Source organism: Xyrauchen texanus, chromosome 11 (assembly GCF_025860055.1).
Source record: "Xyrauchen texanus isolate HMW12.3.18 chromosome 11, RBS_HiC_50CHRs, whole genome shotgun sequence".
Classification (NCBI taxonomy): Eukaryota; Metazoa; Chordata; class Actinopteri; order Cypriniformes; family Catostomidae; genus Xyrauchen; species Xyrauchen texanus.
Genome location: NC_068286.1, coordinates 8,815,917 through 8,835,462, shown reverse-complemented (window position 1 = coordinate 8,835,462; position 19,546 = coordinate 8,815,917). Strand labels below are relative to the sequence as shown.

Below are 19,546 nucleotides of genomic sequence, written 5' to 3'. Positions count from 1 at the left end.
TGTTAGAAGTAAATAATACACTCCTTCATATTTTTATTACATTATGTCATATATCTTTCACTATAACACTGTACATTTAAATTTCTACAATGGAAATTCACGAGTTTTGTTTATACAGCAATGTTGTTGATTAATACCAGCTGTGTTTTAATGTGCGAGCTCATAATCCTCAAGTATCCCAATATGTAGTGCTTGAAAACCATTACCAGTGCCCAGATTCATTTTGACGACATACTGATTCACGACATAGGGTGCTGGGGAGCTGATTGAGAATTTTTTATTAAAAATAGCTCCAATTGTTATTGTTAATACTTTAGTTATTCTTACTAATGATAGAAAGATTCTGAAAAATATCTTACAACCATTTGAAAGAGATCCCAAATTATCTCAACTATTCCTTGCTGAAAAAAAAAAACCATCTTAGGCCAGCCTAAGGTGGTTTTCTGGTTTAAGATGATCTAGCTGACATTCCAGCCTGGCCCAACTGGTATTGAGATGATTATGCTGGTCTACAGCTACAGCAGTACTGAAATTAAGCTGGTCTAGTTGGTCTCCCAGCATGGCCAACCTAGTGTTAAGCTGGTCTAGCTGCCTGGCCAAACTGGTATGGACGGTCTTTCAGCCTGGCTAAACTGGTGTTAAGTTGTTCTAGCTCAGTGTCTCTCAACATGTTTAGGCTAGTATAGCTAGTCTTAAATAATAGTAATAATAATACATTATAGTATTTAAGAAAAAAATAAATACTAGCTGAAACACATCTTGAAATTTTAACTACAACTGCAATTGTTGATATAAAATGAGGTCTAATTTTTTTATTATTTCATATGAAACTATATATTTTACTTTTACTCATGCGAAAGTGCAGATGAGAAGCCTTTAGCTTTAGCTTTAGAGATTATCATTAAATCTACATCTGCAGTCCTAAATAGGTTATCGCTTGGGCCACCGCCGAAATAACTTCAAAGGGAGAACCATGGCATTGTTCTTTCCCTGCTGTCCTTGACCCAGTCTGAATAGACCTGCGACCCACTTTTGGGTTGCGATCCACCAGTTGAGAAACACTGGTCTAGCTGATCTCCAAGCGTGGCCAAACTGGTGTTAAGCTGGTATACAGTAGATGGACTCCCAGCCTGACCAATATGGTGCTAAGCTGGTGTACAGTAGATGGACTCACAGCCTAACCAATATGGTGTTAAGTTGATCTAGCTGGTCTCCCAGCCTGGCGAAACTGGTATTAAGCTGATATAGATGGACTCCCAGCCCGGATAAACCTGTATAAAGCGGGTCTAGCTGGTCTCCCAGCCAACCAAAATAGTGTTCATCAGGTCTAGCCAGACTCTAAGCCTGGTTTGACTGATATTAAGTTGGTATAGCTGGAATCTCAGTCATAGTTTACTCACGCTTAAGGTCCAAATATCACGTAAAGTCATAATAACAGTAATCCATAGAACTCTAGTGGTTTAAGCGATGTCTTCTCAAGTGATCCAATTTGTTTTGTGTGAGAATAAACCACAATATAATACATTTTTCCACTGTAAATCTTGGCATTGTCAAGCACAATCATGATTTCAAACTCGATTACACTTCGTAGTGTTTGACTCATGCGAAGAGCACTAACTGTCACTATAGGAATTGTAATCAAGCTTGAAATCACGATCACCAAGGAGACTTCTCTCAAGATTTAAAGTGAAATGGGAATTATATTTTGGTCTGTTTTCACCCAAAACCTATTGAATCACTTCAGAAGACGTTTATTTAACCACTTGAGTTGTATGAATTACTTTTATGATGCCTTTATCTGATATTTGAACCTTCTGAGTTCTGGCTACCATTCACTTGCATTGTATGGCCCAACAGAACTGAAATGTACTTCTACAAATATTTGTTTCTGTTCAGCAGAAGAAATATTGTTTATTTTTGGGTGAACTATCCTTTTAAGCTGGCATTAATCCTTGCTTGGTTAAACTTGTATTAAGCTGGTCTAGGTGGTCTTTCAGCCCGGCCAAGATGGTGTTCAGCGGGCCTATCTGGTCTCCCAGACTGGTCAAGTGTTGTTCAGCTGGTTTATCAATTACCCAAAACTCCTCTAAAATAATCATATCAGACCATACAAGAAGTTTTGTCAGGCTGGGACACCAGTTAACCACCTAGGTTAAGCTGTTTTTCTTCAGCAATAGTGTTAATGATTATTACATGTTTGCAGTAACAATCCACCATCATTTCTTGGTAAATATTCTGAAACATGTCTCTAAACTACAAAATCAATACTCCCAACATATTGTTTAGTTCAAGAAAACCAAGGCAGACCACTCACCTGAAGCTACTATGATTCCAGGGGCTGACTCTCTGCTGGCTATATTTCCAGAAGTGTAGGGGTTAGCTGATACGTGCAGGTGAAGATGCAGGGAGCAGTATGGCTAAAACCAACACAAACAAATCACCAACATGAAGCAGGCGCTCCAAATCGATCCAACCCCCAGTGGGTGGCCTGCACTAAACTGTTATGGTGCCTAGGCTAGAATAAATCCCATTAAAAATCCCATAACAGCAAAGCCTCATGACTTTTTTCCCACCGACATTAATTTTGATTGGAATAACCTTTAGTGACACAATTCTCATTATAAGCCTGGAAATGCCAATGGTAAGCACATGTTGCAAGGGTTGTTTAGAGGTTTATTAAAACTTTGACATTTTCTAACAAATAGCTCTGTAATGCATGGTGAAGGCAAGGTCAACAGTGGGACCGTTAATTAGTTGAGTTTATCAAAGGGTAATTATATGTTTGCATTTTGGGGGACTTGCGGAGGCCAGTCACCGGGGGTGGATAATATCTCCAAGGAATGACATATATGTCTCGTCATTTAAAAAGACAAGCAGCAGTGATTACGTCGATCTATGCCAAACATGTGCCCACAGGAACACACATTCTGTTTGCATATTATTAACTGCTTTTTCAATACAACAGAGCTATTTTACAAATCCTGATTAAAAAAAAGAAAAAGAAAAAAAAACAGTATTGTAATTGTTTTTCTATCAACATGCTCTGAATGGATGTATTTGGCAATTATGCTGCACCTTGTTATTTTTACAGTATCTATCAAAGGAACTGATGCAATGCGAGGTTCAAAGAATGACAAGTTTTGAAAGTACACGGTGAGACACCTTCTGATATATGTGTAGCCAAGTGGAGAAATTGTATGTAATTTTAACACTGGTTCTTAAAGGGGTCATGTACAATTTATGACTAGAGTTTTGCGACAACGGAGTTTTGCATCACCTGCTTTCTGGCACTCCTTCGTGTTGGAGATGTGAGAGCATGCGTTGTGCAGGAGAGCTTCCAGTTTTGTTCATCAGTTCAAAATGATTATAAATTGCATTAAATATGTGTTCAGAAGAGTTGTATGTTAAAATTGAGTGTTTGTATAGATAATTTCTGAAGGATGCATAAGGATTGTATGTGTGGAATTTGACCACGCTTTGCATACAGTACATGCGAGGACTAGATATGTAAATTTAGAATTAATCATATATTTTTAAATTATGAATAGTCAAGAGTATTTTCCAATTAAATGGAATACGTGTTATTTATGAAATATACACTCACCTAAAGGATTATTAGGAACACCTGTTCAATTTCTCATTAATGCAATTATCTAATCAACCAATCACATGGCAGTTGCTTCAATGCATTTAGGGGTGTGGTCCTGGTCAAGACAATCTCCTGAACTCCAAACTGAAGGTCAGAATGGGAAAGAAAGGTGATTTAAGCAATTTTAAGCGTGGCATGGTTGTTGGTGCCAGACGGGCCGGTCTGAGTATTTCACAATCTGCTCAGTTACTGGGATTTTCACGCACAACCATTTCTAGGGTTTACAAAGAATGGTGTGAAAAGGAAAAACATCCAGTATCGCGGCAGTCCTGTGGGCGAAAATGCCTTGTTGATGCTAGAGGTCAGAGGAGAATGGCCCGACTGATTCAAGCTGATAGAAGAGCAACTTTGCCTGAAATAACCACTCGTTACAACCGAGGTATGCAGCAAAGCATTTGTGAAGCCACAACATGCACAACCTTGAGGCGGATGGGCTACAACAGCAGAAGACCCCACGGGTACCACTCATCTCCACTACAAATAGGAAAAAGAGGCTACAATTTGCAAGAGCTCACCAAAATTGGACAGTTGAAGACTGGAAAAATGTTGCCTGGTCTGATGAGTCTCGATTTCTGTTGAGACATTCAGATGGTATAGTCAGAATTTGGCGTAAACAGAATGAGAACATGGATCCATCATGCCTTGTTACCACTGTGCAGGCTGCTGGTGGTGGTGTAATGGTGTGGGGGATGTTTTCTTGGCACACTTTAGGCCCCTTAGTGCCAATTGGGCATCGTTTAAATGCCACGGCCTACCTGAGCATTGTTTCTGACCATGTCCATCCCTTTATGGCCACCACCCATCCTCTGATGGGTACTTCAAGCAGGATAATGCACCATGTCACAAAGCTCGAATCATTTCAAATTGGTTTCTTGAACATGACAATGAGTTCACTGTACTAAAATGGCCCCCACAGTCACCAGATCTCAACCCAATAGAGCATCTTTGGGATGTGGTGGAACGGGAGCTTTGTGCCCTGGATGTGCATCCCAGAAATCTCCATCAACTGCAAGATGCTATCCTATCAATATGGGCCAACATTTCTAAAGAATGCTTTCAGCACCTTGTTGAATCAATGCCACGTAGAATTAAGGCAGTTCTGAAGGCGAAAGGGGGTCAAACACAGTATTAGTATGGTGTTCCTAATAATCCTTTAGGTGAGTGTATATGTAAATATATATATATATGTGTGTGTGTGTGTAATGAGAGTTTTATTGTTTAATCTGTTATACAAGCCTGGTTAGAAATGCATAAATGTGTTGAGTAATTTAAGCATGTGTTAAATGCTTAAGATTCTTTGAGTGGTTTGAGCAACCACTTAAGTGGATAGGATGCTGTGAATGAGATATTAAGGTGATCTATGCTGAAGCACATGGGTAGGCTGATGCTCAGTTTGTATTTTCTTTTGACATTACCCTCTACCATATGCAATATTACTTTCCACTGATATTCATTGTGCTGAAATTCACTGAAACATTTTTGCTCTCATTTGGGACACTGTTCTTTTTGAGTAATATTTAAAAATTGTCAGAACACTCCTGGATTGTATTCCAATTTTTCATTCTTCAAATATGTACAAAAACACAGTTATATATATATATATATATATATATATATATATATATATATATATATATATATATATTTATTTATTTATTTTTTTTCGATATAGAAATCGACCATATCTTTTCTTTGTTTAATATGCATTGAACTGCATCTAGCTTTTTTATTTGGCACAAGAACACGTTCTGTCTGTTTTTTTTTCTTCAGTTTCTGACAAGTCTATTTCTCTCTTACCAGAATGCAATGGATGCTATTCCCTCTGAGATCACTTGAGGGGGCCTGAAGAAGCCTCCAGTCTCTGCCTTTGTTATAGGTTATATATGTCTTCACCTCATTATTTAGCTTCTTATTGGCCAGGAACATGCCTTTTATCCCTGCCACCTAAGAAGAGAACATAAACAAACACATTAAAATAATGAGGACGAGATATAACACTAACAGACAAATCTGAACAGTTGCATCATTTCAACATTTCCTCCAATAGAATAACAGCTTGCAAAGGATTGTATCCCAGCTGAAACATTGTAAACCAGCCAAAGCTGGTCAGACTGGTTTTAGATCAGCTTGGACAGGTTGGGAGATCAGCTCGCCCACCAGCTAAACCAGATGATAATCATCTTGGCCAGCGTGGCAGACCAGTTTAAGCCAATGCAGACCAGCTTATACCATCTAAAACCAGCATACTATTTTAGGCTGGATGAAAATCTCCCTGCATATCCTGTGGCACAATGGCTTTTAAAAAACCTTACCAATTGGACTTCAAAAAACCTCTTTATATGTGGAGCAGTTCCTGGTAAAATATATCTATTGGAGTGGAATATGAAAATGTAAGGGAATAAGAGGGTAATCATATCCATCCTCAATTGAAGTGACATATTTTTAGGGCCAGGAAGCACTGGAGTGGAGGAAAGACTAGTCTAGAATGGGCCCTGGAGGGCACTCACTATTCAATAATTGACAAATATTCCAATCTGGCCGACAGCTGAGATTTTAGCATATGTTACATGGAGGTGATGACCTCAATCAAGTCACTGGACTCCTCAGCCTATCCAAGGGCCAAATGTGGTTTTATAGGGGTTGCTATCATCAACAGTTTAATTATTTGATCAGAAGATAGCTTGACATGTGGTGGCCTCTGTTGGAATGCACGGCGGTGCGTGGTGTTCCATTTAAAAGTGTGTTCCTAATCTTCACTTCGGTGATGCTGTTGCACTCTGTCAGAACTCTCTTATTTGCACTATTACAAACCCTGTAAACTTACAATGCTCCTTAGCCCTATATGCTATCAAATTGCATGGAATGGCAAAGGTAAATTATAAAGTTTTTTTTTTTAAGACAGCCAGAAAAAATAAATAATAATAATAATATATAGCCAACTCAAATCTGTAGATGATTGTTCTGAACAGCATGGGGATTCATTAAAATATTATTTTTAAACATATTTACAAATCACAGCCAAAACCACAGGGGTTAGAAATCCTAATTAAACTAGATTTTTGTAAATGCATTTTAGTGTGAATAGTCTTATGTTTCAAGGCTCTGGTACAAAACCATGTGAGCTGCCATAATGAAGCTTCATAAGTCATTTGGAACACACTACATAGTAGTACTACACACTACATAGTACCTCCCCAATGAAGTTTGATGTTTGCATTTTGCTAAGCTAACAATGCAACACTTCATTAAACATTACAGTACATAACATACAAATATTTGTCATATTAGTCTTTTTGCTTTTTTCAATTTCAACTGTTTATGCACTTTTCGGTATTTAATCAAATGCGAGTATATTTATTGTTGACATTTCTATTGCATGCAGTCATCCACTGCATCTCTTATGTGCAATGCTTCCTTTGAAGGTTGTCAAAACAAGGTGTAACAGGGTAGGGAGCATGCCAGTAGTGCCTGAAAATGTTTTCTTGGTAGGTATCTCACAGATTTTTTGTTGTTTTTTCTTTGACAAATCACACACAAAGTGCAATAGTATCTACAGTTGTGTCTGAAATCATTTAATTTTTTGTAGCATTCATTTTGTATTAAATGGTAAATGAACAAACGAGTGTGTGGTTTTGGATATGTATATGCATGAATGTGTAAACAGTTGCCTGATGTGCCTTTATGAGTTCGGCAAAGTGGCCAGGTGTCATGACTGGAATGGAGAAAAAAACATTTGAGGTTGCTCAAGTTATTACTATGGAAACTAGTGTACTGGGTATTGACTACTATGTCTCAACAAAAGGACCACCATGCTTTAATATAATATGCCACAAAATCAAGTTCAGACTGTGTCTATGAATTCAACCTATAGTAACAGGTTTATATCCACAGAGAACAAATTGCTTGATTTCAAGGTTCCAACTGCTCTTTATTTATATACTCTGATATTAACGATGCAATGAAAACTTACACTATTTAGCATCTTTATACTTTCAATTAGCACCAAACTCATTTAGCATTAATTACAGTATTCAATTTGAACACCTTATGAGCATTGAACAGTGAATCAATGAACAGCACAGATTTGTACAAACTTTATCTGGTGGGGAGACTAAAGTGCATTGTTCTGCATTAGAGAGGTACCTCATATAGATCTATCATGACATTTCCCTCTGGTCCCATACTGCTCATGACGTTCTCCAAAGCCAGTATGTAGTAAATGCCTCCGGGCTCGGACACATACAGGTTATAAGTGTCGTTCTGGTTCCATTCTTGAACTGCGGCCACCACCCGGTTCTCATCTGTACTGATCACATGCAGATCCTGGGACAAAGAATAAGAAAAATATTTGTATTAACTGTTTTTTAATACTAAAAAGTTATTAAAATGCTAAAAGACACCAAAAAGTCCAACACTTTAACTGATATTATATTTTGCATGACCCACTTAGCTCCCAGTCAGATTTCTTTTTCCACTAAAGCATCGAGGACTGTGTAAACTAACTCTCATTTTTTTATTTATTTATTTGCTTATATATATATTTTTTATTATTATTATTTTTATTTATTTTTGCAATTTCTCAAACTCACTGTTTTCTCATAAGCTACTTCAGACAGCAACCCAGAAATTTGCTCCCGCATGTATCATAAAGCAGACCTCTACTGTGTAGCGTGCAACCTTGGTAAACAACATGGATAATTTTAATTAATCCTCTCAACAACTGTTGTTTTTATTGAAGAACATAGATTTTGAAATATCTGGAGTCACAATTTATTGCAAAAAATTATTTTAATCTTTGGACCACCTAGTTTTGTATATTATAATAATAATAAAAAAGTTTGAAAACAAGCAGCTTTGTCAGAAAACATCTAGGTTACTGTTGGTAACCTGATGGAGGGAACGAGACATTGTGTCGATTGAAGTGATGCTAGGGGTCCTTCTTGAAGGCCTTGGTTACCTCTGAACTTGAGAAAAGGCTAATGAGAAATTTGCAGACAGAATTTGCCTGTCCCTCCCCCGGACATATGGGTATAAAAGGAGGGAATCGTGCATCTGTCTAGTCAGGTTTTGCACTGAGATGTCTGCAAGGGAGGTGCCATTGGCCAGTGCCCACAAAGACACCACACTGCTCATAGAGTGTGCTCGAACCTGCAAGGGGCGGACAAGGCCTGGGTCTGATAGGCCAGCCATGGAATTGACGACCCAGTGGGTGACCTCTGTTGGAGACAGCGCCGATTTCCGCTCTCTTCACAGCAAACAAAGAGCTGCTCAGAACATCTAAAGCTCTGTGTGTGGTCCACATAGGTAGGCAAAGCATTTCACTGGACACAGCAATGATAAGGCTGGGTCTGCCTCCTCCTGGGGCTTCGCTTGCAAGTTCACTACCTCTGAGGGAGTCGTAGGAACCTTGGGCATGTAGCCCGGTCGAGATCTTAGGATAACGTTAGCATCTGCCGGACCGGACTCCAGGCAAGTGTCACTGACAGAGAACGCTCGCAGGTCCCCAATCCTCTTGATGTAAGCGAGTGCAATCAGGAGGGCCATCTTCGAGGAGAGGGCTCTAAGCTTGACTGACTCTAGTGGCTTGAATGGGGGTCTCTGAAGGCCCGAAAGGACCATGGAGAGATCCCATGAGGGGAACAGGTATGGCCTGGGAGGGTTCAGCCTCCGGGCGCCTCTAAGGAACCTGATGATCAGGTCGTGCTTCCCTAAGGACTTGCCATCCACTGCATATTGGTGAGCCGACATGGCGGCTACACAGACCTTCAAGGTGGAAGGGGACAGCCTCCCCTCCAGCCTCTCCTGCAGACATGAGAGCACTGACCCGAATGCGCATCTTTCACTCCAGATCGGGAACACCAATTCGTGAACTAGTGCCACTTAGGGGCATAAAGCTGCCTGTAGAGGGAGCTCTTGCTTGGTTGATCGTGTCCACAGCAGGTGGTAGGCCACTTAGATCTTCCGCAGCCCGTCCATGGGCCAGACATGGAGGTTGCAGAGGTCTGGGCACGGATTCCCCGTCCCTGAGAAAGAAGGTCCCTTATCAGGGGAATTCGCCAGGGAGGTGCTGTCACGAGGAACGTAAGATCTGAGAACCATGTCCTCCCTGGCCTTGCACAGCACCTGTGCAAGTAGGCTCACTGGGGGAAATGTGCAGCCCCTGGAGCCAGCTGTGTGCCAGCACATCTATCCCGAGCGAAGAGTCCGTTAGGGAGTACAAGAGTGGGCAGTGGGAGGTCTCTTGTGAAGCAAACAGGTCCACCTGTGCTTTGCCGAACCGCTCACAAATCAGCTGGTCCACCTGGGGGTGGAGCCTCCACTCTCCGCTGAGTGAGCCCTGTCGCGACAGCTCGTTCGCTGCCGTGTTGAAGCTGCCCGGGATATGAGTGCTGTGCAGCGACCTGACTCCAAAGGCAAATTGTGACATGTGATGAGAGCGTACATCGCCTTGGCGATTTATGTACACCACCATCATAGTGCTGTCAGAATGGATTGAGATGTGCTTGCCCTTGATCAGCGGGAGAGACCTCCGCAGGGCAAGAAGTACAGCCAACAACTCAGCACCGGCTGAGTGTACTCGCTTGTGAGGCATGCTGTCATTAAGATGGAGTTTAACTCCATGCCGAGAAAAGAGATGCTCTGAACAAGGGAGAGCTTGCTCTTACCCCAGCTGACCTGAAGCCCTAGATGCCTGAGCACCTGGTCCATGTGGGCACACAGAAACACTCGAGAGTGAGCTAGAAACAGCCAGTCATTGAGGAAATCGAGTACACAGAAGCCCACTTCCCTTAGCGGGGCAAGGGCGGCCTCTGCGACCTTCGTGAAGATGCGAGGGGACAGGGACGATCTGAAGGGAAGGACCTGGTACTGGTACGATGGACTGTCAGATGCAAGCAGTAGGAAGTGTCTGTACGGAGGCAAAAGTGAGACGTGAAAGAATGCATCCTTCAGGTCTACTGCTGCGAACCAATCTAGATGCTGGCGATACCTTTGAACTGGAGTCTGTGTGAGGCCTCGATCAGATCTCGCAGGTCCAAGATTGGCCGCCATGCACTGCCTGTCTTGGGTACGATGAAGTGAGGGCCGTATAACACAGGCTTCATCTCGGCTGGAGGGACGGCTCTATCACATTCCTGTGGGGCGAGTGCCTGGCGAACTAAATCACGTAGCCAAGTCGGATGGTCCCGACCAGCCAGCGCAATTGGTTGGAAGCATAAGTAACGTGTCCAAGCTCCGAGCGGGTGACACTAAGGGGAAGATCACGTATGATGTACCCGGTGGGGATTCGCAGCAGGGGTAGCAGGTAATATTATGTTGCGGAGCAAAGTTGCGTCCTGAAACAGATGTGCTGAGAAAAAAACTCAAAGCACTTACCTCCCTCCGCGTACCTGTCTGGGGCCGGGAAAGTGACTGAGGAGGAAGTCCTATGGAGGCGTCCTCTAGACTTGTCAGAACTTGCCCGCCGGGAGTCTACAGTCGAAGGCGTGGAAAAGTGTCCATGGGGCCGTGACTGCAGGTGTTTGGCGCCAGACCGCCGTGAGAACGTCGTGTGGGGGCACCGGTTAGGTGACCAAATGAGTGAGAAAACACTCTCTTTTTCCTGGCAATGTGGGTACCGCGGCCCGGGGGGGGGGGGGTGCGGCAAGAGATTTCGCTCCTGGCTCTCCACCAGGGGATGGAGTGGTCCAGATACCAACTCTGTTGCGGCCATCTCGCTCCTTGGTTTAATCATCTCAGGAACTCTTGGGAGCCTTCTGGGTCCCGGTAGTGATAAGTCTTCAATGGTGTCGCCGAATAAGCCGAACTGGGAGATGGGGGCGTTGAGTAAGCGGGCTTTGTCCGGGTCCTGTATCTCGACCAGGTTCAGCCACAGGTGATGTTGTTCCTAGACCACGAGTGTGGGCATCGCATGTCCGAGTGCCGGCGCAGTGACCTTCATGGCCCGGGGGGTATGGTCGGTCGTCGGGCGCAGTTCCTGCAGCACATCAGGATCAGGATGACCCAACTGCAGATCGTTAAGTTCCTTGACCTTGTGGACTTGCAGGAGGGCCATGGCATGCAGGGCGGAGGCAGCCTGAGGTGCCGATATGTCCGGGGGAGGGATATGCAAATTCTGTCTGCCAATTTCTCATTGGCCTTTTCTCAAGTTCAGAGGTAACCGAGGCCTTCAAGAAGGACCCCTAGAGTCGCTTCAATCGACACTACGTCGAGTGAGCGTCAGAAAGGGGAACCACTGCTGGATTATCATCAGTAATTGCTAAGGCAACTATGAGTGAACTATTATGATTTCTCATATTTGGGGTTAGGGATTTAGTCAAATTAAAAATTTTCTAATTAAAGCTTTAAACTTTGGCACGTAACTTGACCCGCACTGGTTGTGCTACTGAAAGATTGATATCTCATATCGTGCAACTTGTTGAGAAGAGGTATGTTATCACTTTATTAAACAATTGGACCATGATTCTTGCTTGATGGGTAATAACATAGACAAAAGGGTCACAAAAAAATTGCATTGAAGGAAGGACCCAAAATTTGGGGGCTCTATATAATAGTGTATTTTATGTGTACTGCATATTGTGCAGTTTATGTTTGAAGTTGTTTCACATTACATTATGCTTTGAAGTCAATAAACCAAAATTCTTATTCATTACATTAGGATCACGATTAACATTAAACGTGACTCATATTTAATTTTCTGAGAAGACTTGGAATATGAGTTACATGGAATACTTTTATGATACATTTGGGTCCTTTTAAAGTGAGTCATTATAAACTATCATTGTATTGAAAAAATGGGTCGATATCTTCATTAATATTTTATATTTTCTGTTTTGCATAAAAAAGAAAGTCATACAGGTCTGGAATGACATGAAGTTGAATAACAACAATGACATAATTTTGATTTTTGGGAAAACTATTCTATTAATAATATAAGAGAAAATATGCTTTATCTGTTAAAACATTCCAGAGAGGACCAATTCTGACCACACTTACTTTTTACAAGGCCATTTTGAGCCGTTTAAACATATAGCCACTCAATTCTTTCTTCATCAAAATCAAAAAATAGTCAAAACTCCAAACAACTTAAGTGCCTTTAATATTCAAAACATCAAAACACCTTTACCGTTCTCATTTAAATACTGTATATTAGAAGAGGATGACTTTAACCTTTAATATGAGTTCTGCCTGTAATCAAGTGAGATTGAATATGAATGTCATTGCCGGGATGGCAGGGGGCAGTTGGAGAGCATTGGCGGTCTCACCAAGCTGAGCTGAATCCGATTAATAATCAGTATTAGACCGCACTCTCACCTGCCCTGTTTTGCTCACAGCTCCGAACGTAGGGTAAATATTCTTATTAGCTTTAAATTGAGCTTGTCAGTTGGGCAAATGCAGCAAAATCACACGCTGGCACTGAATTTCATCTACCCCAGACTGTGCGATGGTTGCTGGGTGTCTTTTTTAAAGATTAAATATATTCAAAAATTTATATTTTGACATCATTTACTCACACTGATGTTGTTCCAAACCCACATGACTTTCTTCTTTGGAATACAAAAGGAGAAGCTTTAATGAATATCCCAGTCATCTTTTCAATGCAATGGCAGTTGATTGTGGCTCACTTTTAAGTTTAAAAAAGCACCTCAAAGTGGCACAAAAGTACTCCATGTGACTTGTGTGTCACATTCCAAGTCTTCTGAAGAAATCCAAAAGGTTTTGTTTTGAAACATGCAAGAATTAGGATTGTTTAGCGCTGCATTTGCATTTCTAGCAAAAACAATGCAAAGTTATTGTGTGAATGTGCAAAAGAGGTCAAGATTTTGTCTGGATAATGACTTAATTAAATGTTTGTTGTTTCTCATCAAAACCGATCATATGGTTTCAGAAGACTTTGGAAGTCACACGGACTAGTTTTATGATTATTTTACACCCTTTTTGAAAGCAGTCACTATCCATGGCCATTGTACTGACGAGATGGAGAATACAGAAAGTCATATGGGTTTGAAACAACAAAAGGGTGAGTAAATGATGACAGTATTTTCATTCTTGGGTGAACTATCCCTTTAAAGAGTGCCAACCGCTTGATTGAATAAAACATGCTCAATTGTCATGCGAGTGCAGCAAAATTTAAGCTTTGAATAATAAAACAACACCCTGAGAGGCGAGAGACCCGTGTAGCATCTGTGTCCCTGAATTCACTCACTCTGAAGTAAGAGCCTGCCAGATGTCGGAAAAAAAATAATCTAATTTTGTAAAGGTTTGAAGCTTCAAAGGCTGATATCGTGGGATGTGATGATCTAGGTCTGAAATAGCAATGTTTATTTACTCTGTCAGTGTGGCAGATTTGACTTTGACTGTTGAGAATGTTTGAATGAGGTCCCTTTACCTTTGGAAGGGTGTATTTGGGAAGCTTCATGGGTGTAAACACATCTCGCCTGGATGACACATAGTAGATTGGCCGACCACCAGTTGACACCTTAGTAATGGAGGGACCACAAATAGACAGGACAAGGACACTTTAGAAAGAAACAACATTTTGAGTTGTTCAAGGATATTCAGTTAATAATGTTTGGCCACATCTAAAGGCTGCTATCAGCAACTATACAATACAGTACATATCTCACAATTCAAAACATTGTAATGCTTTACAATATCTTAATTGGATCAGGAATGAACCTACGGCAAATAAACGAGAGAGACAGAATCAGTGCCATCAATCTTACTTGGTTTGCTTAACTTTTGTTGAGTACAGTGCCTCATTAAAGTGGCTCTGAATGTACTGAAAAATACTGGTTTCAGAGTCTACTTTTATTTAAACGACCACATCTTTATAAACTGAATTGTAGGAACGTATACGATACATCGTTACAAGAATTTAAGTACCAATTCAGGAGTTGTAAGGAAATAATTGTGATATTAATCAATATAATTCAGTACAGGCTTACATCTATAGAGCGCAAAACAGCACTTGCCAGCTTTTTTTAAAGCATTTTTTTTCCATTCATTGTTTTCCATTGGAATTTCATAAAAATAAGTATTTGAAAACAGGAAATAAAGTCAAAGATACAATACTGTGTACTTAGCGTCTTTCATTAGGACATGAAATTCAATCCCTTGAAGCATTGTAAATAACATAATTGAAATGAAATCTATGGGAAAAGATAAACCTATTAATTTAAAGGTTTTTTATTATTATTATTATTATTATTATTCTAGGTATAGATGCAATATATTTAGATTTCTTTGCACAATATAATAAAAAATGGAAAAAAGAATTAATTTGAGAGTGTAGGGGTAACAACTAAATTAGGTAATTTGCAGTGCTGCATTAGGAGTGGGTGGTTGCTGCACCAGGGACTAAAAACCAATTTTATTTTATTTATTTTTTCATTTCAGTATTTCGTTTCGGCAAAAACTGTATTATTTAATTGCGGTTCGAAGTTCCACCGCCTCCTTTCCAAAAAGGTTACTGGTTAGAACATAATAAATGGACGGTTAATAACATTATTTAAAAAAAATGACAGTACTCTGAGCTTAGGGGTGGGTGAAATACCATTTGCAATGTTGCCAGATCTTACAGGAGAACAACATGGTCTGGAAAAACAAGCCCAAAATAAGCCACTTGCCTCACCAAAATAGGCAAAAATAAGCATTTTTTATATGATTTTTTTTGCTGTGTGGTGGATTTATTGGCATAGAAATCATAAAAATATGCTTCTCAGTCAAAACAGTAGCATCAAATCTGCATGAATGCATCATATCTAACAATAATTAAGTGAAGACTTGGAAACAAATGAGAAATGTACTTTTATCTCTAATAATGTTTTCCTTGTACCTGAATTAACCATGCATGTATATGTAGTAATGATACATGGCTGTTCAAAGGTCTTCATTCAGAGAATGCAACATGCACAACAGGCAATTAGACAAAGACATGTGTGATGCAGCAGTTTCCTTCAGGAGCAAAGCATATGTTTCATTTATTCAGCCAACATGAAGTGGTATAGATCAAAAAATGTACTATGATAAACCCTTTAGCCTTTTGTTTCATTAAAAGATTATTTGAACAAAATTAACCAGTTATAGCCGGTTACCAGCATTTAAAAATAACGTTTTCACTATGGAACAATTGAAAATCACTTTGTTCCAGTTTTTGGTTACATTCTGCTAAAACTTTTGTTCCTTTTCAATTTTCGCTTTTGCTCCTTGAACCGTTTTTAGTCCCTGCACTGCACAGCTTGTGTTTTCTGATTGGTGGAGCATTTTCCATCAGGTTCATGGGTAGTATAGTATACTATACTATTTAACCCTATTTCATAATTATTATTATTTTTTAAATAAGATGAAATATTAACTTTTTTTTAATGAACAAATGAATAGGATTTTTGCTTCCAGAACACAACCATTGCACTCAATTGCCAGTGTATGTGTTCTGTGGGATTCGAACACAAACCTTATGGTTGCAAGCAGCATGCTCTACTAGTTGAGCTGCATTAACATATTATCTACAGCATAATTTCAACACTTCATTATATTGTATGCACACATACAGTGTGCATAAACAAGTTTTCCTTGGTCCTAAAATTGATGATGTTTCTGAATTCCCCTAACAATTTATCCAGTAAAACAATTAACTTGTGATTAAATATGTTTGTGATAGTATATTTCCAGGTGTTTGGTAGCCTCAAAGATTTCTGTTTTCCTGAAACTTACTCACCTGGACAAACACATACTCATCTTGGACCACTAGAGAGTTGGGGTCAATGAATCCAGGAAACGGTTTGCCCTTGTTAGCATCTGTGCAGTTCTGAAGTTTGCATGTGACATAAAGAGCCTCTGAAATGAACAAAAGGTCTTTCTGGAAAATCTGAATGTTATTTGGACAAATGACACAAACAGTTGCTGGTCTACTGGAAATGTACAATGCCCTGAGCCAACAAACAGATGACAGGATATTAAGAGCAATGAAGAGATGATGCCTTTTCATCTTTTCTTAAGTTGAAAGAGAGACCGGGGGCAATGTTATCACAGTAAATGTCTTCAGTTGGAAACAAGTTAGACTGATGATACTTTCTCAGCACAAGCTCATTACAGTAGACTCTCTGCCTCAGAAAAATAAGTGTGACTGTTTAGCTTTGTGAGAAATTCTCAACAAAAATGATTTTGGGCTATAAAAGTGATGTTGGATGTCTGGAACTTGTCTTCTGCTGTCTAAAATTTTGATGCTAACTTTTTAAATGGCGTTAGCATTTACAACTCAGAGACAAACATATGTGTATTAAAAGTGATTTTGAAAGGCTAGTACTTTTCTTCGGCTGTCTAAAGTTTTGATGGAAACTTTTTAAGCATCTATTTAATCTCTAGGATGTTGATGAGACATTAACATTACTGACAGATGCTAGCAGTTCAACTGGTATTAGCATCAACAACAAGACTGAGAACTGCTAGAACTTTAATCTGTTGTTTATACATTTTATTTTAAACATCTATTTTAAGCTTTGTTGGTAAGATGTAAACATGACTGACAGATGCTAACACTTCAACCGGTGTTAGCATTTACAAATAAATAAATAAATGATTAAGGGGAATAAAAGGGATTATGGATGTCTAGTACTTTTTTGTGTTGATACAAATGTTTTAAACATCTATTAATCTCTAGGTTCTTTGTTAGATATCAACACGTCTAAGAGCAGGAGGTACCATCTAAAACACACACAATATATATATATATATATATATATATATATATATATATATATATATATATATATATATATATATTATAACAGTATATATAACAGAGTATACCAGTGTTATAACAAATTATTGTGACCGTTAATAAAATTAGATCCATATAGGTGAAAGGTGAAAACTGCTTGGTAATATTTGTATTACTGGATTAAAGGAATTATATTATTACTTTTGAGTTTTGGTCTCATTTGAAATACAGTAGGTAAATATCATCATATATTGCCACAATATATCCTATGTTACAATAGCCCCAGTAATGTTTCTCTTAAGAATTCTCTTAATGTTTAAGTCTATCAATAGTATTCTTACTTCTGGCACATTTACATGTTTGACTGATGACGGGGCTCAACTTTTTAAGGGATAATGTAGAATTGGTACAGACAGCCTCTCTTCTGGCTGTGACTGTCTATCAACAGTCATATGGGCTCAATGGACAAAAGACCAAATCAATTTAGCTGAATGTTGCTTTGTTATTTTTAATTAATACTGACAGGAACACTGCTGTTAAATCAAATGGATTTCCATGGGTATCCAATAGATGTTGTGCATGTTTATGATGTGTAGGGGAGTGCAGGGATAGTTGTAATGCTCAATAAATGTTACATCAATAATTGGCTACGTCAGGAATAATTGACAATGGACCGCGCAGCAGAGTGACCGTTGTATCGGTGTGCATTATTTTTCAACAATTCAACGGGCCGGAGTCAATTATTCCGCTTATACCACGGTTACCACACCTTAAGACATCATTCAGGGTTTTATCTCAAGACATTTTCTGGTTTAGTCTTTAAAACACACTTGTGAGTGGAACTACTTTCTTCCACCACAGATTCAGCATCTTACTTTAATACAGCTCAAGCCTTAGTTTCTAATTAGAAAACGTCACGTTAGAAACAGCAACGGAGGATGTGCTGCTTTTCTCTCTCTCTCTCTGTCTCTGTCTGTGTATAAGCGAATCGGGGCAGGAGTTGCATGGAACTTTCCACTACAGCTATGTGAGGCTGATAAGGGCGAAATATATTGAAATATTAAAAGTTATTTCAGATAATTGGAATTGTTGTAGTGGTCAAGTCACGGGGGTGCTGCTCTATTTGTTGGTCATGACTCGAGTCTCAGTGCGTGAGTGTGAGCGTGTGTAAGTGCAGGTTAGACGAAGGAGCGTGAGGGCTCTTTTTAACCAAAATTGAAATAAATGTAGGATATTTTAGACAATGTTTGATGTTCTTAACCAATTTACTTTAACCAATAACTTATTTTAAATGGTTATTTTGTTGTGGTAGCCTGTAGGGCTCTTTGAAATAACTGAAATAATTCGGTGATATGGAACCGTTATGCGGTCAAGTCCTGGAGCTACTTTATAGCCATTCGTTTACTTAAAAAATAGTTGCACAACTTAGAACGTCCATGAACCATTCAGAATCAAGCATTCAAAGACCCTTGGTATAAATGCACATGTTCAATCCTTGGAATCATAAATTAAAAAATAGTTTCAGTGATGATCGACATATATAGGCTACTTTGTATGTTGTGAGAGAAGTAAAAATCTCTTATATCATTTTTGGTTTTGGGGTAGTAATTTTATTTACAATAAATCTGTATGTGTATCTATTCAAATCTCCCCTCTCTACAGTAAGTGTTGCCGTTTGCTGTGTTTGAAATATAGCTTGTTGAAATACAATCATAGCAAATCCAGGTATGCTGGTCAGACTTACGGGTTTCCGAGATGCTGGTCTCAAGGTGAATCAGGCCTGGCTCTTTATCAAGGCCCGTTTTTGACCTGCAGACCCCAAAAGGAAATAAGAAAAAAAGAAAACACTGTAAACAATGATTTCTTAAGCTTCGAACAAAACCACATTTGTGTTTTCATACAACAATAAATCGGGCCTAACAAGGGCATCAACTCTTTGTTCACTAAAAGATCTACGTTAGCCTCCCAACAGAGTGATCCAGGTTAAATCAGGAAAGTACCCTCAGAAAATCCTGTCCTGTTAAGCCCCAATTTCCATCTTCCATCTTTCTGTTCTCTGACAGAAGCAAAGAGCATATCCTGACATCATTAAAACTAGGCCCTTCTCATTTACTTCCCAAGAACACCCACAGGCAGTGTGAATAGCTCTCTCACTTTTTATAGTGTAGAAAAAAAAA

General features: G+C 39.5%; 1 protein-coding gene across 1 annotated transcript in view; it reads right to left on the bottom strand.

The window, feature by feature from the left end:
• LOC127651439 (VPS10 domain-containing receptor SorCS1-like) overlaps positions 1-19,546 on the bottom strand; it is a 225,766-nt gene that overhangs the window by 36,198 nt on the left and 170,022 nt on the right. Inside the window, exons 6-11 of the mRNA XM_052137260.1 lie at positions 19,114-19,178; positions 16,368-16,486; positions 14,037-14,126; positions 7,793-7,972; positions 5,447-5,593; positions 2,315-2,417 (exon numbers count right to left, since the gene is read on the bottom strand). Of these exons, the coding sequence (XP_051993220.1) occupies positions 2,315-2,417; positions 5,447-5,593; positions 7,793-7,972; positions 14,037-14,126; positions 16,368-16,486; positions 19,114-19,178 (704 nt within the window). The remainder of the gene's footprint in view (positions 1-2,314; positions 2,418-5,446; positions 5,594-7,792; positions 7,973-14,036; positions 14,127-16,367; positions 16,487-19,113; positions 19,179-19,546) is intronic.